The sequence below is a fragment of the Dermacentor variabilis genome, chromosome 1 (assembly GCF_050947875.1).
Source record: "Dermacentor variabilis isolate Ectoservices chromosome 1, ASM5094787v1, whole genome shotgun sequence".
In the NCBI taxonomy this organism is placed as follows: domain Eukaryota; kingdom Metazoa; phylum Arthropoda; class Arachnida; order Ixodida; family Ixodidae; genus Dermacentor; species Dermacentor variabilis.
The window spans coordinates 229,587,002-229,611,995 of NC_134568.1; the positions used below are offsets into that span (position 1 = coordinate 229,587,002).

Below are 24,994 nucleotides of genomic sequence, written 5' to 3' on the forward strand. Positions count from 1 at the left end.
AAATATGGCTCCGAAAAATGTTGAACGATCCCAGAGATATATTGCAGATCGAAAAGTTGGGTATAGTGCAAAATAAGGCAGGCCCGTTGGCCATTATCGAAATTAGTGCTTAACAGCGGATGTATCGCGAATTAGGGTGCCCTGCGGCGACGGATGATGCACGTGAGCGCAGACGTGAGCTCCAACACCAACATGCCATCGTTGTCACGATTTCGTCGTCATTCCATCCTCGTCGTTTCATTGCCTGCGTGGATATTGTAGTCATTCTTTCGTCGTAATGTCACCATCATTCCACCGTTTTTACTAAGTTGCTGTCACTGCGTTGTCATCGCTGTGCCGACGGCACGCCGTCTTCGAGCCATCGTCGTCATACCGTCGTCAACATTTCACCATTCGTGCCATTTAGACATCGCGTCGTCATCGCCAAGGCGCTATCATGCTGTGGTGCTTGTTCCATCGTCGTCACTTTTGTCGTAGCGATGGCACTGTCAACCTGTTGCCATCACACCGTCGTCGTGAAGCCACCTTCGTCATCCCTTTGTCTTCTTGTCGTTGTCGTCACTCCGTCGTTTTCATACTTTCGTCGTCATATCACTACAATCATTTGAACATCGTCGTCTCATCGCCGTCACTCCAGCATTGGCATCACATTGTCGCCACGTCGTCGCACCATCGTCTTCGTACCATAATCGCCACTCCAGCGCCGTCATCCCACAGTTGTCATGTACGTCGTCACACTATCGTCGTCATAACATCGTCGCCACTCTTTTCATACATTTCCGTCACCTATACTTCTTATAAACGCTTCACATGACATAATAATCAAGGATGGTTTCTGCCTTTTATCTTTTGTAAATACGGGCCCAGATATTCTCAGCCCATTACAATAATCACAGCTTAGAGTGTCTAGCTGTAAGCGTGCTCAAAACTGGCCTAAAATTATTGCTCTGGCATTGACCGTGCGTCTCTGGGGTAACGGGGCAAGTGCCGAGGAACATGCTGGGGCCCAGTTCGCAAAGCTGCTCCTTTGTAAATGCTCCTTGCCATTGGCCGACCGCCTTCGCCAACAAGATGTTCAGCATCAGGATTTGCTGGAATTTGCTCTGACGAATTATTTCAGCGCAAAAGTATTTTGTGGATACGGGGCCTCGGCTCGTATTCAATAAAACCTCCTATGTTATAGAAGTATCGGAAGAAAAAAAATGCAGGCAATCGTGTCACTCGACATACCATTAGTGAAGGTGACCGGCCAATGGCAAGGAGCACTTACGAACGAGAAACTTTGTGGAATTTGGCACCAGTGCTTTAATTTGCGGCTACTAAAAAAATGTATTTGAAAGCTTTCCCTTAATAAAAATTAACAAAAAGATAAATTCCCTCTGAGGACTGTAGCCACATAGCCGTCGCCATAATGGTCCTTCATATACATTTTTTTAATTTCCTGCCTAGCCTCGCAAGCTTCGTATGTCATTCGAAGTGGCGCCTTTTCTGCTTTGTAGATTCCACGTCCTTCACTCTCGCTCAACCGCTGCGGCATGAGGCGACCCAGGAAACTGTCGAACGCTTCCAAAGCATTCACTCCGGTAAACTTTGCCTGCGTTAAATCTCGTATTATCATCTTATGAGACCTGGTTATCGTCTTTGTGACCCAGGAAACCACGTTCTTTGGTGCGCGCTCCCAATCACCGCAGTACGCGGCGCTTGGCTCAGTGGAAAACGAAAAAGGGGACTCATGGGGTTGTACGTTAAGAATATGACGGAGAAAATACCGCGCTATGTAGTGTCTACGCGTGCCGCCAGTAGGGCGCTTTATACGCCACGAGAATGACGGGCAGATAATGGATTAGCCTAAGCGTTGCCTTTTCTTGCTCCAGACAACCCTGTATTTAGTAAAGTTTCTTTTCGTACGCTGCTCTACGGGCTAGCCGATCCCGGCGAAAGGTGTAGGGGAGTGAGGGGTGCACATTTTCGTGTGAGCCAATCATGGAGCCCAACAATGGTGATGGCAAATGAAAAGAATCCTTATGAAATGCGGCTCCTGCGAAGATTTATTTTTATTTTCCATTATTTTCCTATCAGCCGTCTCATTGAATGAGTAATCTCAGCGATATGACAGCGCCGGGCGTGGCATCAGGGCTAAGTAACCGGGGGCGAGACGAACGGAAAATGAATTGCGTACTGTTACAAAACACGTCCCCTGGTCTCTTCTAAATTAACCTGTCACCACAAATATGTTGTATGACAATGACCAGCCTCATTTAACCTCCATGTTCTACCATAATGTACTGTTTTCGAACGTTATAGATTCAAGATAACTCTGAATATCAAAAGCAAAAAAAAGCAAAACCAACCAAGAGTTGTTGCGTACAGGTAATATAGGTCTAATAAGACACGCACACTCATAAGTTTCTGGAGTTCTTTTAGGGCACTGGAAGTTACGTAATGAAATAAACGTGTTGTGAACTAAAGGTCTTCTAATAGAAACTTCGTAGGGCTAGTACGCAACGCAATTAAATCTCAACAAACTATGGAAGAAGCCGCAGGGTTTTTTTGTTTTTTTTCTAAAATGAAGCCACGTAAAATCGCAGAAATATCCGTGCAATAACGCTCATTTCCACGGCGGTTGAACAGTGGCCAGTGCAAGATTTAAATCTAAAAGTTTCTTATCAAATTATGAGACACCGAGTGACCCCTTCATTGTGTTCAGGCGCATCTTCGAAGGAAGTTTTGCATCAGGAATCCTATCCAAATACATGGGAACGGAGAAATAGCTTTCCTCGGCACCTACTGCACCGAAATTGACCGGGTTTGTTGCATTTAAATGAAAAAGTTAAAATCTGCCGATTGGAAGAATCATATCTTTTCTTTTATTTAGGTCTACAATTTTTCACAATGTTGTCTAAAATTAAGAAAAACTTATAAACACTGAAGCAACAATTTTACAGCTCTAATTCAGCAATATATAAAAAAGAAAGGGTAAGCAAAGTGTGTACGCTAAAGGAGACAAGGTCGACGTACATGGCGATTCAAATGAATCGATGAATGAATGTTGGCTTTATCTCTCTGTTCTGTCTGTCTCCTTTTCATGTTCATTATTCGCTCATTTCGTATCTTATTCGTATCGTATTTTACCCAACGTTTACGTCGACCTTGTCTTCTTTAGTGTCGACACTTGTTGCTGAGCCTTTCTTTTTTGACCAAAATGCCATGTGGGAAGATCCCAGAAATAGTGCAGTGTGTGGTGCAATGGTGTTAATTTTTACTCTATTAGCACGAATTGCACACGTGCACTTAATTTTACCTGCTTTGTGACTAATTCTCCCCTCTTGTGGTCACCGGCGAAGCCACCTTCCAAACACTACTGCGCCGCGCGAGCCCTGCTTAGTTAAGCAAACTCACTCTATTTCCCAAAGGTGTACAGTGGCTTTGCCTCAACATGTCTATATCTACGGCGGTGCATTCTTTACAGTCATATAGTGTAAATGTGGTTAATTTTTTACTATATCGGCGCTAATTACACCCGTACCGTTAACTTTACCTGCCCTGCGACTAATTCGCGCTTGTTTCGTTGAGGCCTACATTTCCAAACATTTTGCAGCTCGCTACGATGCTCTGGAGGCGCGAAAGGGCTTTTTTTTTTCTGGAAGTGGTTACGAGATACCGAGATCCGAGATACGCCAGAGCCAATGTGAACTCAGAAAAGGAGAACTTGTCTCAAAAAAAAAAAGAAAAAAAGAAGACAAACAACATCACAAGTCTGGCAGCTGAACCTGTTAACACATCTAAAGCAGACAAAGTTGATGTATTTACAACGTTCGGAATTATACACCACTAATTTTAAGTGCGCATTTTGGTAACCTCTCGTAAATACTGCAACAATGTCACGTAAGCTGTGAACTCGTATATAAAATTTGTGCGCTTCAGGTGCTGTAGCAGATTGCGACGTAGAGAAGTGCGATATCTGTTTTTAGTGCAGAGTTACATAGTCGCAAACTCTGTGCTCCAAATAAGGTTTTCAGACTTTCGGCAATAGAAAAATACTACAAAGCATTAAATCAATATCCTGCTTCCTACCATCGATAGAATCCAACTTTCTCTCTCTCAAATGCGACAAACTTCATTCAAATTGGCTCAGCGGCTGTTCAATGAAAGCATATATGTGTTTCATACGTATTTGAATAGAGAAATCTGAGTCGGCCCTGGGTAAGACTTCCTCTTGAGGAGACTGCTCAAAGTTTCAGTTCGGAGTCAACCCGATGAGTTAGCCACTGTCATGCATTATGAATCACTAAAGAGAGGTACGGTCTCCTTGTACCTTGAATATTTTGTTCCTCAATTTTTTTCAAGAAAAAAATATCAACAGAAAGTAATGTCCCGTACTGGAGATTCACCAAAACGAAAAGGACTCAAAATTTAGCCAAACCATATGCGTCAAGCTAAACTGTAGGTGTTGCCTTCATCCTCCAAGTAGATATCGTCACAAATAGATCTTTATGTGCCGTTTGCTTTGATTAACGATAATAAGCGGTGATGTTGACGGCGAATGATTATTTCCTTCAGCGTTTAGTGTAATACGAGAGTGGTGAGTTGCACGTTAAGCGTTACCTTATGTGCACCACTGCTATCTGTCTGCGTAGTACACATAACACACAGCAAGACCTGTTTGCTTGAGGCGTTGTTATGCGCCATTGTTCACAACCTCCGAGAAGGTTAGCATTCTCATTGCCTCACACGGCACATCGCATCGTGGCAGAAGTGTTAAACATCAATTGAATTGTGGGGCTGTGCGTACCAAAATCCTGATCGGATTATGAGGCATGCCGTAGTGGTGGAATCCGGATAAAATTTTATCCCCTAGAGTTCTTTAACGTGGAGCTGAATCTATGCGCCTGCCGCGTAAGCGACAGCCGCATCTTGCGATCCTACGACCTCGAGCAACGCCCTAGTAGCAAAGCTTGAATTGAATTCTAGGGTTTTACGCCCCAAAAACACGATTTGATTATGAGGCACGCCATTATGAGCCACACCGTAGTGGAGGACACCGGATTAATTTTGACCACTACGGGATCCTTAACGTGGCCCCAATGCACGGGACACGGGCATTTTTGCATTTTGCCCCCATCGAAATGCGGCCGCCGCGACCGGGATTTGATTCTGCGACCTCGTGCTTAGCAGCGCAACAGAATAGCCGCAAAGCTACCACAGTGGGCACAGAAGTGTTGATTTGACGTGCAGCCGCTTCCGTATAATGTCGTCCAGACGCTACGGTTCCTTATGCGGCTTTGCGTCTGCACACCCTGCGTCGGTTGTCCCGCTTTACATATCTGCACGGTATTTTACAGAAATAACAGAAATGTACCGTGCTGTACCTTGAACTTAAATTTATCTACTTTGTCTGCAACCGCTGTCATGTCTAGAAGTAGCGTTTCCTTGCCTCCTTATGTCGTCTTTACCCTCTCCCGCCCTCCCCATGCATGGGAGCGAATAGTGGCGAGCCTATTAGTCGTATTGTGACTGCGTCGTTTCTAGCCATTCTTTGTCTCCTCTTCCTGCATCCTCTACCATTCTATCAATCTCCCCTCCGGACTGTTGCACGCTAGCACAAAGGTAAGCGCGGCAATTCCTGCAATGCTTTTGCGGGTGGTCACGGATAATTAGAACAATCAAAAGGCTGTTGTAGCCACGCTCAAGGAACTCCAAAGGGCATTGTGACGGCCGTCAATGGAAAAGCCCAAACGAGTTTCTCGCGTCGCCTTTACTCTCTGCCACACTCCTGCCATGTATGCACGCTCTGAACCACTCCCCGACGCGGCGTGCAAGATAGCAACAGCAGTAGTGGAAAAGTCGAAGGAAGAGGCAAAGAAAGCTTCGTTTTAAAACATTTGAGCGCTTATTATCATCCAATGTATAACTATTTCCTAGCGCTTTAACTGCAGTCATTAACGCCTCGCCATTGATTGCCTCTACGCAGAAAGTCACCTTCGAAGAACCTGAAAAACGAGACAATCCTGAACGACCTAGAGGAGGTCGGTCTCCACAGAAAGCAACCTTCGAGGAACCTGAGAAACGGGACAATTCCGAGCGGCGCAGAAGAGGCCGGTCTCCGCAGAAGGTCACCTCCGAGGAACCTGAGAAACGGGACAATTCTGAGCGACCCAGAAGAGGCCGGTGTCGGCAGAAAGTCACCTTCCAGGAACCTCAGAAACAGGACAATTCCGAGCGACGCAGAAGAGGCCGGTGTCGGCAGAAAGTCACCTTCGAGGAGCCCGATAAACGGGACAATTCCGAGCGGCGCAGAAGAGGCCGGTCTCCGCAGAAAGTCACCTTAGAGGAACCTGAAAAACGGCACAATCTCGAGCGGCGCAGAGGAGGCCGACCTCCGCAGAAAGTCACCTTTGAGGAACCTGAGAAACGGGACAATCCCGACCGACCCCGAGGAGGCCGCGAAGGTGGACACAGAGGCGGACGGGGACGCGGGTCCTACCATGGCAGAGGGGCAGCCGCAGGCACGAGCCGGACAGGCATTCTCTACCCACCGCTGCCGCGTCCACAGACTGGGCGGCGTCCGCGATTACTGGTGACAGATAGCTGGGTAACATTCAATCACAAATCGCGCTCCATCAGTGGTGGCGCTTATGCAAGTGCGAAGAGGCACTTTCTTCGGCGCGCGCAACTGTTTCAGCACAAACGAAATAGGCACAAAATGCTTTGATAATCTTTGGGACATTAGAATTAACTAACGCTAGTTTGGTTGCAGGACAGTTTGTTGTTGGGCTAGTTGACACAGAATCATTAAATGAAAACAGTGCACATGATTGTGACAAGTAATGGGCAACGCTGCCAGTGTCTACCTGCCTTCCCTTTCTCAGGGCCCGTATTCACAAAGCAGTTCATGCGCTAGAGCTGCTCGTAGGAATTGGCGCTGACCATTAAGAAATGGCGAACAAAACATAAGCAAGGGCGTTCAATCAATAGCAAAGTAGGGCCGGAAGCGCTTTTGTCGGTCTCATTTTCTTGTGCGTTCTGTCTGGTGCCCATTGAACCATGATTTGGAACTTTACCAACTAGCCGAGATTTCAATTTCTTCAATAGCAAACAATTGAAAAAGTTGGACTCCACGGCCCTTATTCGTAAATGTGATAGGCCAAGCAGTGCTCACAAAAACGGAGTTGATCGCTAGAATTGTTCGTAAGAGCAGAAGCAAAGCAATCGAGATGTCGGATATATTGTTAGCGAAGGTGGTAGGCCAATAGCAAGGAGCACTTGAGAACGAAAACTTTCGCGAATTTGGCCTCTTACGCGAGAGCATTTCCTCTTTTGCCGGCGTTCAGGTGCCTGCCACTCGTAATAGCGACCACTGCGGTCGCTATCACGAGTGACGGGCAACCGCGGATAGCAGTAACGTAGGGGAATTTTTTTTAAATCATACAGGGCGAGGGCTCATTTTTCGTGGTCATGTGCGCCACTTCATGCAAGCTTCAGTGTGGACGCGTACGTGAGTGTGTGTGTGTGTATGTGTGTGTGTGTGTGCGTACGTATGTCCGTGCGCTTACGCGTGGTGTGTGTGCGCTTGCGTGCGCGTATGTACCTGTGTGTGCATGTTCGTGTGTGTGTGTGTGTGTGTGTGTGTGTGTGTGTGTGTGTGTGTGTGTGTGTGTGTGTGTGTGTGCGTGTGTGCGTGTGTGCGTGTGTGCGTGTGTGTGTGCGTGTGTGCGTGTGTGCGTGTGTGTGTGTGTGTGTGTGTGTGTGTGTGTGTGTGTGTGTGTGTGTGTGTGTGTGTGTGTGTGTGTGTGTGTGTGTGTGTGACAAATTTGCCTCTGAGCCTCCCGTACTTCAAATGACGCCCAGCCCACGTCCCTGTGTACTGCGCTTCATTTCCTGTTTATCCATACGCGCTCAGTGTTAATCTTTCAAGCGCCCTTTCTATATCCAGTCCCGACTGCACTTCATATCTTAAACATAGCACTGAGTTACAAAACGTAAGCCCGGGAGGCATTACTCCTTTCCATACTACTTGTGCTACTCTATAACTGTTTTACGCCCACAGCACTGTTTCAATAAGCCGCGTTTCTTGCCCTTTGCTTGAATTAACTGTTCATGCTATTCTATGCATCTTTTTCCCACATTCTACCCTACCCATATTAAGCACTTGTACTCGGCTCTTGGTATATAATTTTCCTGCATTGTGACCGACTGAGAAGTCGTATCATTAGACATCATGCAGCCTCATTTCTTTATAGAATACTTAAATCGCAGAGCTTCACCTTCTGCTCCAGGCTTCTCTGCAAAAACCTGAATATCTTACGGTCTGCTAAGAAAACAACGTCATCCTTGTATGTCGAAAACCATAGGCGCTGCTCCACCGCCACATCTTCTCGTTTATGAAACATAACCTAACATTACTTCAGCGCGCGTGCGCTTCCTTTGCTTGCTAATTATGCATACCGTAAAGAGAAGTGGTGATAATGGATCCAACAGTGCCGGTACGCGGTGCCGGTGACATTTTTGAGGAAGTAGCTCCACAAGCGAACTACGGATGAACGTTTGCATAGAAACACTCTGTTGAATATATGCGTATAGCTCCCTTCGTAACGCTAACTTCTCCGCTATCCTCTCTCCCTGTCCTTTTACACCCCTACCCCCTCCACCTACTGCTTACCGCAGTTAAAGTGTGAGATTTCAAGTGCGGTCAGCAGTAATCTCGTCTCCTTCATTTTCCGTATCATCTTCATCCTAACAAACAACCAATCCCAACTACCACTGCTACAATAACGGGCAACCGTGGCGCCGACCCTCCTGGACTGTCGCCGTCATTCGTCAGTCCTTCCCATGTTACCTGAAGCGTATTAATTCGGCATACTTAGCATGTATCCAATTCCTCAAGGCATTTATCTCAGGATAAGCAAGATCTCTCAGTCGCGTTGTCGTACGCACGGCGAATATCTGAGAAGGCTTCGTATAATTCTTCGCAGGTTATTTCTGCACGCTTTGTGATTACTGACGGGTTACCGTTCGCGCGCGCAGAGGCGGCCCCTCGACAACATGGTGCGGTGCCCTTACGACACATCGCACCTGGTGCCCGCGTCTGGGCGCGCCGCCCACGTCCGCCATTGTCCACGCAAGAGGAACGGCGGTACGTATGCGCTCGCCGAGCGCGCAAACAAAATGCGTGCACTGCAGGCATTCTAAAGTGGCCGCTCGCTGTCCCCGTTCGGGTCCCACGGCTGTGAACCGTCGTCAGTTGCCGTGTTCTTAAGAGAGTCATCCACCCGACCTTAAGCGCGTCGACCGTGCAATAAGAGGGAGGCTATATAGTTACTTCGTCAACTAGTTGATGTTGCAAGACTGTTTATTAGGGACGTGCGAATAGTAGTTCTTGAGACCGAATCGAATACGAATCGAACAGTACCAGAAGCGAGTCGAATGTCGAATATTTTCGCAAATTTTTCGAACAATATACGACCTTCTCACCAGCAACATCAATTTCCACGTCGTGGTTTTGACTGCACTAGAAAGTTTCTGTCATTGCACTGCACTTTTAAAAAAACCATACTCTATTTTAAAAGCACAAAGGAAGCTTTAAGAATAAATGAACAGTTTGTTCGCAAACTCGGCGCTTCTCTGAGCATACGCGGTCATGCATTATCATATTTAGTTCAGAAACGTAGCCTTGCGTTCCAAATAACATTTTGTGTATGCCTTCGCGCCCAAACCATAAATACGGGTCACCTGCGGCGATGGCAGAGCGAGCAAGAAAAAATTCTCTCTCTCGAATGGTCGTGGCAGAGGGTGCCACTATTGTATCAGTTATGTTGCAATGAAACGCCTTCATATTTAATATGGCGGGAAGACACACGTGCTGCATCTATATATAGTATCCAAACAATACCCACTGCCTAATGTCATGTCTAAACAAAATTTTATTTTTGATTCGTCGTGGTTTTACCGGTAAAGCCCTGCTTCCTGATCGACAGCGTGCTCAGGTACAGTATCTCCGCTGTTCAGGGGATAAAAAGTTATCGTATTTTTGCTTCAATTTCATGTTTGATCAAGCACAGTCGACGACGTGAAATATTCGAGAACCATTCGAAAAATATTTGGGTTCCGAGTGGTGACTATTCGATTCGAGGACCGAATCGAATAGGGGAGTATTCGATTCGTTATTCGGAAGTTTCGAATATTCGCACACCCCTACTGTATGTCTTTATTTTTTCTTTTCATAAATGAGACAGAGAAATTGCTTGAGAGGAAGTGAAAATTCTGCTGGTCATACTGTGACTGTTCAGCACGAGTAAGAACTGCTGATTGGTCACCAGTATATGAAAGAGAACACAGAAAAAAAAAACGAGTAGGAACCGAGGGTAGTTCGCAGCTCTACGCGTAGAAGCTGCCCCAAAGTAAGAAGGCGAAAAGCCATAATGCAGTGGTTTGGGCTTGTTGGTATAACATCGTGAGGCTTATAGCGAGTGAAAAGACGCTATACCGCTATAAAGACGCACTATAAGCCTCGCGAAAAGCCAGCAGTCTCGCTAAGCATACCGTGGCTGCCCCCAAGTTGACTGCGTGTGGACAGGGGCGCGCAAATAGTGTCGCTATAGACTTGATGCCTACTCTTGAGCGTCCGCCGCTTCACTGCATCGCGTTTGCTCGAGCCCGCTGTTCCGTACCTCGTACTGCGTAGTTAATATTTCCGCCGACAGCGTGGGCAACCAAAAACATGAAAGCTAGCTTGCCTCAACACCTATGGCCGCGATTTTGTATCGATGCTTTCCGGTCGATGCCACTCTTCCGGTCGATGCCAGCGCTAAAAAGCGCGAAAAGGCATAGCATCGGAAGAGGCATCGCTACAAAATCGCGGCCCTAGGCTGACACAACGCATAGTGAAAGATCCTAATCAATTTTGATCCCTTTATTTGCTATTTTGACTACTTTTTTCGCTGTAACGAAATAGTTAACAAGCGATTTATATTCCGCCCCTTCGCAATGCGGCCGCCGAGGTCCTGAACCAAGCCCGCAACCTCGGTAGCTTATAGGTTCCCTTTGCGCTTTCTGTTATAGCGCAAAAGGAACGTTATTACTGGTGATAATCTATACGCGGCACGTTAGGTTAGGTTAGATTAGGTTAGGCTGCTCCAAAGGTTTCCTGAAATAGAAATCCACTCCACTGCCTATGCGTGCTGAATTTGTTCTCGCAAGTACCGCGATCGAAAACAATAATTAGAAAGTTTTCGAAAATTTCTCTAAATAATTTCTCTAAATGCGTAATACGAAATCGTCCTGCTTACGGGAAGATGGCCCTTGATTGTTTCTAACTATATCACACGGGATGCGATATCTGTTATGGATTCCATGTGAGTAACACTCACACATGATTCGTTAATGGCTCGGCGTCCTGTTGCAGCCACAACTAGACGATACCACAGGACGGAGTTGCCACAGGAGGAGAACTGGGAGCCAGGTAAGACGCCCTCTAAGCTTATTCCTAGCCTGAGCCTCTGCGCCGTAGTCTATGCCATAGAGGCATCAGCACTGCATGCGACAGGATTAGTACACTTGTCTGAAACGCGCAGTTGTGGGCGGCGCATGTGGTCCTTGCGGTTACTTCACTACTACCCCCTTCCCCCCGATCTCCCCTTTACAACTTGCAGAATCCTTCAGCAATACTTTCTTAACACTGCAGTGCGTCGTTCGATGTGCCACGTTAATGCGTGCGCCCCAGTACCTATACTTGAGTTTGAGAACCCTCGCTTGTCGTATGCATACGGTTATAATTAATTAATCAGTGCCTGCTACGCGTACCAGTGAAGGGGATTCTTATTTGCCACAACCCAAAGCGTCTAAGAGTCATGACAAGCTTCTATAACCAATCCAGTACTTCATCAAATAACCAACAATTCTTACTGCAAATAAAAGAACATGGGCGCTCCAGGTAAATTGCCGCCGCCGCCGTGAGGTTCCGTATAAAGTGAAATAATATCGCGGCCGCGCGCCGTATGCTGTAGGTGCGGAGTAAAGCATGCGAGGGTGAGCTTAGAAGGATGGTGGCGTGGTGCGGCGGCGTCTTCTCGCGCGCGCAAGGGAGGAAAGTAGGGAGGGGGTGGCTGGCTTTTCTCACGCGCAAGGGCTGAGCGAGGAGATGTCCGCGCGCTAGGAGGGGAGGGGGGGGGGGTATGGTAGCGCGCGTCTCCGCTTGTACTCCGCGCACGTCCCGCGACATCTTGGAGGCAATCTACGGTGAGATCGAAAGTCAGCGGACCCGAGGTAGTTGATGGCGTCGTGAGCGCTATGTTCTCGCGCGCCTAGTTCGTGTTGAGGCGAGAGGCAGCACGAAGGGGAATTCGCTCGCCACTGCTGCCGCTCTTCATGAAGCCAGCGTTCTGACAGCGAGTGACCGCGGTCATCGAGCGAGATGTGCTCCCGTTTGCCTGTGCGCGTGTGACACCATGCTTGTTAATTCAGTTAGTAAGCGAATCTTTGCAGCAGTTCATACGTCCGATAAAAGTGCTAACGTTACTTCGTACAGCTGTCTAATAATTTGCTATCGCAATCAATGCTTCGCCTTTCGGTCGAGACTGCAACATTTTTTTTTTCTTTTTGAGTTTGTCGGACCATTAGGCGCCACTGCTGAAGGTAAGCTGTATTTGGCTCCATTTGGGAATGAGAGAGAACAAGAGTGGACCACCAAGCCACTGCGGTAGGTCCGCATGCATAATAAAGCGAGCTACTGTGATTTCCAAACGCTGCGAATATGACATTGCCACTGCACCTGTTTTTATTGTTGCTGTCGTCGTCATCGCTATCACGGCAACAATGTTTACATTATTTCATGAGATGCTCATTAGTCACGAGCTTCGTGAATAAGCTGCTGGCTACGATGCAGCTTATTCGGCTTGGCGTTCCCGTAATTGTCATGCTAACGATTACTCCCCTTAGCACCACTCCAGATTTTCCATGTATTGATGAAGGCAAACTTTACGTTGAAATGGGATTAGCACGCCCCGCGCAGGAACAGTCACAAGTTCAGGGGAACATTCTGGAGACGCAGACAAACGCAGGCAGTGCAGAGTTCACTGTGAAATGTGCGCAGAGATTGTTCCTGGAAAAGCTGGATACGTGCCACCCGTAGATATGGGCTACCCTGTCTTCCGAGACGTGCAAACCTTGACCCCAAAGCAGAGGAGAGACTACTACCGCGATCTGCTGGAGCAGCACAAGCTTGTGGAAAAGTAAGTAATCTTTACACCCGCTTATGTGATGATATATTGTTAATGTTTGGGCAGACTGCGGTTATTCCAAGGTTCGAGATCCAGGACGCCTCGACTCTGCCACACCATTCTTCGCTGGTCTTCGCTAATCCGTGCTGTTGCCGAGCAATAAACTTGAAGCGAAAATTTTGTTGCCACATTTAACTGAATATTTCTTTGCATATTCAGCCAAAGGCAAAAAGACAAAAAAAAATACATTTCATGCAAATAGTAATGCAGTTCGAAAGTAAGATAACTAGCACGATCTTCGCGATTTCTCGCGTCGGTTTTATCATTATCGTCATTGTACTCCTCCGGCGTCACCGTCACGTGAACTCTCCAGCGCAGTCATGTGACCTATCCACGGCTAATCAAAAACCGCGCAAAAACCATCGAAGGTGATTGTCGACGTACGTGAATGACGTTCGCGTACGGTTGCCACATTTCGCCGCATACCGGAGGCTTTCTTGCTCACGACCAGTGCACCATCGTCGCTCTTCTAACTCTTCTTGGGTGAGCGCGCCCCAGAGACGGGCGCCAGGCATACAGACAACACCACCTTAGAGCCCAGACCACACGTACGCTTGCGGACGCGCGCAAGCTCACGTGTCCACACATGCGCAAACGCTGCGGCATGGCTCGTACGCGTCGAAACGCAGCGTGATGTCTCATTCCTCTCTTTTATAGCGCGCTTGGGTTGCTTGCCTCGCGTCGGCGCGCCTGGCTACGCAGCTATGGCGGGGAACGTTCAACTCTCAGTGAAGCAGATTTATATCATGCAAGAAAGTGCTTCTTCTTTTCTTTTTGCGCCGATCTAACAGCTATAAAAATATAACAATTGCGTTTATAGATATCTAAGCATTTTGAAACACTGTCGATAACAAAGTACGAAGCGGCGCCTGCCAAGGCGTCTGTGAGCGAGCCCAGTGAGCGCGCGCTGTCGCGCGTATTTGTAGATGCAAACCGCCATTACTCGCTAGGCGCGGCAGGCGCTAAGCGCGCTGACGTGCGCGAGCTTGCGCGCGTCCGCAAGCGTACGTGTGGTCTCGGCTTTACTGCGTCGTGTCCAGGCCTCAACTACCGTGGCTGCCGGCGGGGCTCCCCGGTCAAGCCCGGTCGCGCGCCAAGGAGCACCACGATAACAGCAATGCGCCCAACAATATATATATATATATATATATATATATATATATATATATATATATATATATATATATATATATATATATATATATGCGTGTTTGTGTGTGTGTGTGTGTGTGTGTGTGTGTTAAAGGGCCAGCAAAAACTGAATGCCCACGACGAAACGGGAGGCAGTGGCGAGACAGGGTCGAGGTGGTCGAGATAGCTGCGGCATTGCTCTCTCCCTCAGGCAAGGTACCGCGTCCGAGCAAACGAGCAAAGTTCGACGCAGCTTCTGCACTTGCTCGAAGAGAAGGAGCTCGAAAGCTAGCACACGGCGTTTTGTTCATTACAGAACCGTAAAGCCGAACCGGCCGCAGTTCCACCCGACTATATAGTGCCTAAAATATACCGACCTCTAGGCATGACAATTTGTATAGTGGACGAGTGTAAGCAAGAGAAACACGGGCTGTGACGTCATCAGCGACTACGTGTTATACAATCATTCGTACATATCACTATGACATGTAAAGCTTATGTCAACATGGCATTTGTACTCCAGCGAAGAAGTGTTAAAACCATAGTTAACTTGGACGATCATGAAATCAGTGGAACGTCGCACAGTTTATACGCAGCGTAAATTACTACTAGAAAAGTACGAGGAAAAGGTGGGCCGGCCTCCGGAGATAGTGCAGCCTAACCAAGAGCTGGGTGCCTTTGGAACGAAAGAGTTATGGGTACGATCATGACGTAGTGGTTAGAGAACCGGGCTGCTGTGCTCGACGGCAGAGGTTCGGTTCCACATTCTTTTTATGAAAGCGCGGCATGACAGGAACCTCCTACCTAACGCAAAGTGCCAAGAGTGAGGCCAAGCCGGTGAGTTCACAAGACGTAACAACTTGAAATTAATCTCCAGGATGACACCGGTATCGATATCTTATTTTCGAGATATATTATTTTTGTGCTTCAATGCATGAAAGAGCGTTCTGAAAAAAAAAAGAGAGAAAGCGATTTGATGGCACACATCTCCAAACTGATGTCATTCTGGGAACTAATTCCAGGTGCCCTACAAACTCATTGGCTCCAATTCGTAAATTGCCGCTTTGAGGAGCTAACTACGCATATTGTGCACTGATCGAACGAAGCTAGAACTGTGAAATTACCTGGCCACCGCGTCGTGAGATAAAAACAAATGAGAGTTCCGTTTGTGAGTCGGGGTGCACTTTTCGCTTTAGTTAGCTGATCTCTGTGATGAGGTCGTTTGCGTCCGTTGACTTGTGCTTGTTCGTGTTCGCAGTACGCGGTGTTCGAAGTACGGCCCGAACTTGGGAACAAACACAGCAGACACCCGCAAACTCCGATCAAACGAGCAGAGAATAACAACTAATCGGACCAAATTGCGTTTCTTCCAACACGTTTACGAAATTGAGCGAGGATTTTCTTTCGAGCAAGGTCACTTGCATCAACGTAAATACATGACTTGGAAACGAATTGAACCAGTTGCAATAAGATCTAGCTGTGTGCACAGTGTCGGAAAGCAAACTAGCGGCACTCTGCGCATGCCGAATGCTCCAAAGCTGGAATGAGAGCCCTTCGCAGTTGCATCTAAGTCTCTTGTAAGCAAATTAACTGACAATTCACCGCGCTGAATGAAATAACAGCACCTACTGCTTACATCGCTAAACTAAAGCATGTTATCGAAACATGTCACCTCATGTATGTCACCTCGCGGCATAACATGTCTCAAGATCAACATCAGACCTTCCGAGATGGTTATCGTACCTGCTATTGTGAGTGCGGACAAAAGTAGAATAGCGAGAATATGCCTGCTGTTTAAAGCGTTAGTAACGCTAATGCTGGAGCAGAAAACTAAACTAACACAGCCTAATTAAGCTTAAGCGCATATTACAACAATTTATAAAAGCGCCTGCCTAAACTCCGCGACTTGAAACGACAGCAAAATATTTGAAATAAATAAAAAGAAAGCAATGCTCTACTCGCAGGAATGACCTTTCTTTAACTTGTTAGGGTGCACGGGTGTGAGCGGACTGGACTGCAAACACTTAATGCTAAAACCGTTTATTATAGCTTGTAAGCAGTCACTTAATTTCTCCGTTATCAGTATTTTAATTGCAACACATGTGGCTACTTCGTTATCAGCATTGAGAGTGTTGCTGTAATGACAAAATATTGCACGGCAGAAATCTATAGATAAATTTGCTTAATTTCCAGTGACAAGGGAGCTTCGGACCGATGCGGAGATTCGGCAGAAACTGGAGAATCCACGATTTCAAATGTAAGTTATTCAGTCACTTATCTAGTTTCATGAAACCATGCCGCTGTGCAACAAGACGGAAAGCAGATCATGTTGGTATGAATGCATCCTCATCATCATCAGCCTGGTTAAGCCCACTGCAGGGCAAAGGCCTCTCCCATACTTCTTCAACTACCCCGGTCATGTACTAATTGTGGCCATGTCGTCCCTGCAAACTTCTTAATCTCATCCGCCCACCTAACTTTTTCTGCCGCCCCCTGCTACGCTTCCCTTAGCTTGGAATCCAGTCCGTAACCCTTAATGACCATCCGTTATCCTCCCTCCTCATTACATGTCTTGCCCATGCCCCCCATTTCTTTTCCTTGATTTCAACTAAGTTGTCATTAACTCGCATTTGTTCCCTCATCCAATCTGCCCTTTTCTTATCCCTTAACGTTACACCCATCGTTCTTCTTTCCATAGCTCGTTGCGTCGTCCACAATTTAAGTAGAACCATTTTCCTAAGCCTCCAGGTTTCTCCCCCGTACGTGAGTACTGGTAAGACACAGCTGTTAAACACTTTTCTCTTGAGGGATAATGGCAACCAGCTGTTCATGATCTGAGAATGCCTGCCAAACGCACCCCAGCCCATTCTTGTTCTTCTGGTTATTTCAGTCTCATGATCCGGATCCGCGGTCACTACCTACCCTAAATAGATGTATTCCCTTACCACTTCCAGTGCCTCGCTACCTATCGTAAACTGCTGTTCTTTACCGAGACTGTTAAACATTACTTTAGTTCTCTGCAGATTAATTTTTAGACCCACGCTTCTGCTTTGCCTCTCCAGATCAGCGAGCATGCATTGCAATTGGTCCCCTGAGTTACTAAGCAAGGCAATATCATCAGCGAATCGCAAGTTACTAAGGTATTCTCCATTAACTTTCATCCCCAATTCTTCCCAATCCAGGTCTCTGAATAGCTCCTGTAAACACGCTGTGAATAGCATTGGAGAGATCGTATCTCCCTGCCTGAGTCCTTTCTTTACTGGAATTTTGTTGCTCTCTTTATGGAGGACTACGGTGGCTGTGGAGCCGCTATATATATATATATATATATATATATATATATATATATATATATATATATATATATATATATATATATATATATATATATATACGGCGGCTCCACACGGCGGCTCCACAGCCACCGTAGTCCTCCATAAAGAGAGCAACAAAATTCCAGTAAAGAAAGGACTCAGGCAGGGAGATACGATCTCTCCAATGCTATTCATATATATATATATATATATAGCGGCTCCACAGCCACCGTAGTCCTCCATAAAGAGAGCAACAAAATTCCAGTAAAGAAAGGACTCAGGCAGGGAGATACGATCTCTCCAATGCTATTCACAGCGTGTTTACAGGAGCTATTCAGAGACCTGGATTGGGAAGAATTGGGGATGAGAGTTAATGGAGAATACCTTAGTAACTTGCGATTCGCTGATGATATTGCCTTGCTTAGTAACTCAGGGGACCAACTGCAATGCATGCTCACTGCTCTGGAAGAGGCAAAGCAGAAGCGTGGGTCTAAAGATTATTCTACAGATAACTAAAGTGTAATGTTTAACAGTCTCGGTAAAGAACAGCAGTTTACGATAGGTAGCGAGGCACTGGAAGTGGTAAGGGAATACATCTATTTATCAGTATTTTTACATACGGCTCGTATACACCCTGATTCCGTAATGCCTCCATGACTGCTGAGGTTTCGACTGAATCAAACGTTTTCTCGTAATCAATGAAAGCTTTATATAATGGTTGATTAAATTCCGCAAATTTCTCTATCACCTGATCGATAGTGTGAATATGGTCTATCGTTGAGTAGCCTTTACAGAATCCTGCCTGGTCCTTTGGTTGACAGAAGTCTAGGGTGTTCCTGATTTTATTTGCGATTACCTTAGTAAATACTTTGTAGGCAACGGACAGTAAGCTGATCGGTATATAATTTTTCAAGTCTTTGGCGTCCCCTTTCTTATGGATTAGAATTGTGTTAGCGTTCTTCCAAGATTCCTGTACGCTCTAGGTCATAAGGCATTGCGTATACAGGGTGGCCAGCATTTCTAGAACAATGTGCCCACCATCCTTCAACAAATCTGCTGTTACCTGATTCTCCCCAGCTGCCTTCCCCCTTTGCATAGCTCCCAAGGTTTTCTTTACTTCTTCCGGCGTTACTTGTGGGATTTCAAATTCCTCTAGACTATTCTCTCTGCCATAATAGTCCTGGGTGCCACTGGCACTGTATAACTCTCTATATAACTCCTCAGCCACTTGAACTATCTCATCCATATTAGTAATGATATTGCCGGCTTTGTCTCTAACGCATATATCTGATTCTTGCCAATTCCTAGTTTCTTCTTCACTGATTTTAGGCTTCCTCCGTTCATGAGAGCATGTTCAATTCTATCCATATTATACTTCCTTATGCCGGCTGTCTTACGCTTATTGATTAACTTAGAAAGTTCTGCCAGTTCTATTCTAGCTGTAGGGTTACAAGCCTTCATACATTGGCGTTTCTTGATCTTTTGTCTCCTGATATAGCTTACTGGTATCCTGTCTAACGGCGTTAACAGCGACTTCTATTGCACACTCCTTAATGATGCCCGTAAGATTGTCGTTCATTGTTTGAACACTAAGGTCCTCTTCCTGAGTTAAAGCCGAATACCTGTTCTGTAGCTTGATCCGCAATTCCTCTATTTTCCCTCTTACCGCTAACTCATTGATCGGCTTCTTATGTACCAGTTTCTTCCATTCCCTCCTCAATTCTAGGCTAATTCGAGTTCTTACCATCCTATGGTCAATGCAGCGCACCTTGCCGAGCACGTCCACATCTTGTATGATGCCAGGGTTAGCGCAGAGTATGAGGTCTATTTCATTTCTAGTCTCGCCGTTCGGGCTCCTTCACGTCCACTTTCGGCTATCCCGCTTGCGGAAGAAGGTATTCATTATCCTCATATTATTCTGTTCCGCAAAGTCTACTAATAACTCTCCTCTGCTATTCCTAGTGCCTATGCCATATTCCCCCACTGCCTTGTCTCCAACCTGCTTCTTGCCTACCTTGGCATTAAAGTCGCCCATTAGTATAGTGTATTTAGTTTTCACTCTACCCATCGCCGATTCCACGTCTTCATAGAAGCTTTCGACTTCCTGGTCATCATGACTGGATGTAGGGGCGTAGACCTGTACAATCTTTTTTTGTACCACTTATGAAGTTTCACAACAAGACCTGCCATCCTCTCGTTAATGCTATCGAATTCCTGTATGTTACGATCTATATCCTTATTAATAAGGAATCTGACTCCTAGTTCTCGTCTCTCTGATAAGCCCCGGTAGCACAGGACGTGCCCGCGTTTTAGGACTGTATATGCTTCATTTATTCTCCTAACCTCACTGAGCCCTATTATATCCCATTTGCTGCCCTCTGATTCCTCCAATAGTACTGCTAGACTCGCCTCACTAGATAACGTTCTAGCGTTAAACTTTGCCAGGTTCAGATTTCAACGGCGGTCTGTCCGGATCCAGGGATTCTTAGCACCCTCTGCTGCGTCACAGGTCTGACCGCCGCCATGGCCAGTTACTTCGCAGCTGCTGGGGACTGAGGGCCGGGGTTTGATTGTTGTATTCATATGAATGCATGCTTCAGGACAAAACAGTCCCTCCGCCTCCCCCCTCCCCCCACCCAAAAGAAAGAAACAACACAGAGACGTAGCAAAGAAGTGTCCAACATATGCGGCGAACTCGCAACAAAGGGTTTATTCCGGAACCAAGCGACATGTACGTACTGTTCTGAAAGTCGAGGTTCCGTGCGGCCAACGAAGGTTCTCTCGGTGGTGCCGTGCCAGGTGTCGGGAGAAAGAAGGGTTCCGAGCGACGTTGAAGAGAATGAAAAAAAGGATTATATTGAAAAGACGTACGTGGTTCAGTTTTAGATCACGGCTCCAACTATTGGAGCACACTACATGCTATCGTCTTTGCATGTCCGAGCGTCTCTTACCTCCCAGCCGTCCGGATCCGCTTCTTATGCCCTTTTCTTCCCTCTTTCCCTCGTTGAGGGAATTCACTGGCCAATCACAAACGCCGAATCGTTCACCACCTCTATCGCCCCTCACTGGTATCCAACGTGCTGCTCGTGTCTCCAACGTGGTACACCTGTCTCCAATGTGGCACAATACGAGGAAACCACGTGGAAAACTGAACCTGCCGACGACGCTTTCCCCGGGAGTTCTCGACGATGATCCTATCATCGATCACTGGCTCCTTCGCTACGGTCAAGAGAGGCGGCGTTGCTGTCTTCAAGCGACCTACCTTGAAGTAAATGATGAGGCGTGAACATCAACCGTCGCAGCTGGGTGTCGCTGGTGGGACATCCTTTGTTCAGGGGAATCGCCAACCAAAACAGCACCCGTGACAGCTGCATATCGCTGGTGGGGCCTCTACCGCTCTGAGGGACCGCCAGGCACAGCAGTACACTCATGATATCCGACGTACAAAACTACGTTGACCCATCTATGTATAATGCGAAAATAAGCATTTGAAAGTAGAATGTAGAGGGTGCGCAAATATGGGGCCTCTTAACGTGCATCAATTCTTAAACAACCCCGGACATCTGTCGTTCTTTTTCTCATAACGCTATGCTTTGTTTGCCACACTTGTGACCTTCAGCGGCGATAGAGAACGCCTACATTATTTACCTTGCCAATTGTGACTTGTGCCTATACTGAATCTGTGTCTTGCTAAATATGGGGCTACAACGACACTTCTTGCACTGCATGGTTGTAGGCGCGATCCTGCTACGTTCTTTGATGTTGAGTGCATGCTGCTGAAGTCGGGTGTTCACAAAATGGCCTGTTTGGCTAAAGTACGCACTTCGCACAAACATGGAATGCGATAAACTACCCCTGCACCGCTTCTAGCGTGTAGTATCCCTGTCTGCTACCCAGCACTAATACATCCTCGTAGCCGAGGACTTCTCAGCCTTATTCTGTACAGCCAGGCAAAGCTCACCTAGTTTCCACGGCGCGCTAAAACCACTCGTACACCAAAACTCCCCGCAACATTATTGAACCCGTGTGGAAGTTCGTACACGTATAGTTTTACAACTGTATTGTTCTTCTTAGCGCCGGAAATGTCACCCTTCTGAAGTGTCTTTTTCTTAACTGTTTTTATTTTATCACATGGCCTGGCGATGAAAAATTATAAATACCTAGCCTGCTTTAATCTGAGGAACTGATTACTGAAGCTATCATACATCCTGTCGTGACAAGATTTTTACACAGAAGACCGTACGCAAGAGCCATCATTTTTTTTTTTTTTTTTACAAATTTAGAATGCTTAGACCAAAAGCTCAGCTAAGAAGCTTTGCAGACTTTGGACATTATTGCAAACTTATTAGGTCGCCTGCGAACAACTATTCTACGTCCAAAAACTGTATCTATTCTTGTTTTGGAAGTTCAAAAGTAAAACCTAGTTCCAATTCCCACTCTTTCAATATTTTTAAATCATGAACTACCGTTCTCTGTACATTAACCGGTCCACTAAAACAAGAAAAGCATCCACATATCTGGCAATGTAAGCCGCACGGCCACTGATATTGCGTTCAATTTCCCTGTCCACATGTGCCATAAATATATTGCTAAGAACAGGGGCTACGCTAGAACCGCTAGCCCTTGCCATTTCACCACGTTTCACATTTCACCACACCACCACCACATCTTACCATTTCAGGCTACATGTGCCGAACGTTAATAAAAATCTATAGAAAACTTTCAACGGGAACAAGACACCTGCTAATGAACGCTGCCTGATCGTTCTCTAATTGCCTTATACACTGCTTCACACACTGCATTAGCTTGCACATGACAACAAGTAATATCAATTGTCCACGTCGGCGCAGAAAGCCCTACAACTCCCAGGATCGCAGTCTTCGAGAAACCTCACCAAAGCCTGCGACTTACGAACACAGCGAACGGCTATGCGCAGTACAGGAAGGACATTAATAAAAACACGAAAGACGTAGAAAAAGAAACACGCACCACACGCGTTTGTGTTGTGTGTTTCTTCTTCTACGTCTTTGGTGTTTTTAGTGCTCTAAGTGTTTATAAATGTGTTACCAACTAGCCCACCTATCCATCCTTTTGCAGGAAGAATAGTTGTTTCTGCACCCAAGTCGCAACTTCTCACTGGCGCGTGTTTCCCTCAGATACTATCACCCTAAATGGAACGCCTTGTTTGTTGGCTTTTGCTAAGAACATCAGCTCAAACTTGGAACCCTTAGAATTCTATACTCTATACTCCATCTCACAAGTTGTTTGCAGCACTGTGGACGCTGCCGGACTTCTTAGGCAATATAGAAGGCCGAATGCCCCTCGAGGCGTGTTCATTCGCACTGCGTCGTCTGCACAGCGGCTGCTGAATTCACGGTATACGACGTGCATGTGCAAAGCTCCTAGCATGTCACGTATCGCTGTAATGTATTATGCACCAAGCAAAAACAAAACTTTCTAATACTGCTATTAATCAGACAGCTACGCCCGGAACTATATGCCGCTGCGCAAGGATATTGCTTGCGTACGCCCCGTAGCTGCGGCAGTGCTGTAAACTAGTTGTGAGATGGAGCATAGACAATAAACATCCCAAAATGGTGACGTCTCAATACGGCTAATGCCAGCTCTTTCAGTCAAGCATCCTTCACGGATGCTGTCTTGAAATGCGTTTCAACAGCATCGGCGGCCTTCTCTGAGAACATGCCCTCCGGCGAAACGACAAATAGTCCTTATTTGTCGGCTACTAACACTCTCTGTCTCCTCGAAACCATCAGAGCCATGCGCTCCTGAAGGTTTCGAGAGCATTTAGGAACATGTGCTGAGTGTCAAGAACGAAGTAAGGTCGCACTTGGTCGTGCACTGCAAAATATGTCATTGAAACCCCATACTTAGGCAAACACAGATTAAGTAAAGGCACAAGTAACAATTGGCAAGGGAGATTATGGAGACGTTCTTCATCGCCGTTGAAGGTCACAAGTGTGTTAACCAAGCCTCCATGGCAATATCAGAAAAGTAAATGGCCTATCTCCCGGGTTGTTTCGGAATTGACGAAATACACTCGTGTTTGCATGCACTTCGCGTCCTATACATTTAAACGCGTGATATTGACATCGGAAATGCGCGGGTGAGTTTTTTTTTTATGTATCGAGGGTCTTCCTGGTATGGTTGGTGGACGGGGAAGACGGAAGGGACAGAAGGGGTGCCTAGACTCGGAGTACCGGTGTCGAGAGAAGCGGCTATACTGTCGTCCGTGGGCCGATCTTTAAAATTTGTCGTGCTGCGCAGGCTTGCGCACCACGAGATATTAGCAAATTGCTCTGGCGCCCACTCACAAAAAATTGGAGGACGCTGAAGCTTCGCCTTCAACAGTGGAACGCGATAGCGTTCCCGTCGACCCGCCAAGGGGTGTAAGACATTGCGCTACGGCGCAGTGATCACTTATGAGGCGCCCTGCATAGGAATTTGCACCCACCAATCATGCGGTGAGCGCCGAGCAACGCAGCGTTCGGCGCGGCAACGAAACGTGCGCCTGAGCAAGCGGAACGAACCAAAGAACTCGCTGTCTCGGAGGGAGAAATTATCTACGCGAGCCAAACGTCGTGATCAGCACGGAAAGCCGGGTCGCGACGCGCCATGAAGGCCGACGCGATCATGGGGCTGACGCCTCGATGGGATCGTCCTCTACCTCGCTTGGGAGCACCACGCAGACGCATGATTCCTCGGAAGCAGCTCGGCACATATCGCAGGGGACGCTTTCCCAACAGACGCGCTACGGCTCAGCGATCAGGTCAGAGGCGTCCCGCATCGGACGCTGCACCTAGGAATCGCACTGTGAGCGGAAAGAGGAGCCACGTCACCAAAACGCGAGGGTGCGAGTGACGAGTGAAGTTGGAAGGGGAGAGAGCGAGAAAACTTATTAAACGCAAGGGTAGTGGGGCATCCTCGCACCGCTCCCCGCACGGCCCGAAGGGGAGAAGCGGGCGAGTGGCGCGCCACGTGTCGGGGCAGCGCCGCACATTGCGAGGAGGGGGTCTTCTGTGTTTGCCGCAAGATGGCTCTGCGTGTGTGCAGAGCGCAGAAGAAATGTAGCGGAAACGTACTTCGCTACTCGTGTACCTGCGACTTCTGTAAGTTACATGCTCATAAATACCGATGTACACCGCAGTATAACTTTCTACGGCACATTTCTAAGGCAACACCGCATTCACTAGAGGCGCTTTTGTACCGAGTTGAAGCATCGAACTCGTGGCTGAGTGGTAGCGTCTCCGTCTCACA

The 24,994-nt window shown here is 47.0% G+C and overlaps 1 protein-coding gene across 5 annotated transcripts in view; it reads left to right on the forward strand.

Annotated features, from left to right (window-relative positions):
- The window catches only part of LOC142558355 (uncharacterized), a 44,610-nt gene that overhangs the window by 8,149 nt on the left and 11,467 nt on the right, over positions 1-24,994 (forward strand). For 2 of the 5 annotated variants that reach the window (XM_075670500.1, XM_075670511.1), the window contains 6 exons: positions 1,500-1,583; positions 5,972-6,592; positions 9,025-9,133; positions 11,402-11,458; positions 13,088-13,226; positions 16,599-16,662. In XM_075670500.1, the coding sequence (XP_075526615.1) occupies positions 1,500-1,583; positions 5,972-6,592; positions 9,025-9,133; positions 11,402-11,458; positions 13,088-13,226; positions 16,599-16,662 (1,074 nt within the window). The remainder of the gene's footprint in view (positions 1-1,499; positions 1,584-5,971; positions 6,593-9,024; positions 9,134-11,401; positions 11,459-13,087; positions 13,227-16,598; positions 16,663-24,994) is intronic. The other 3 variants (XM_075670515.1, XM_075670519.1, XM_075670506.1) reach the window with 2 other exon arrangements.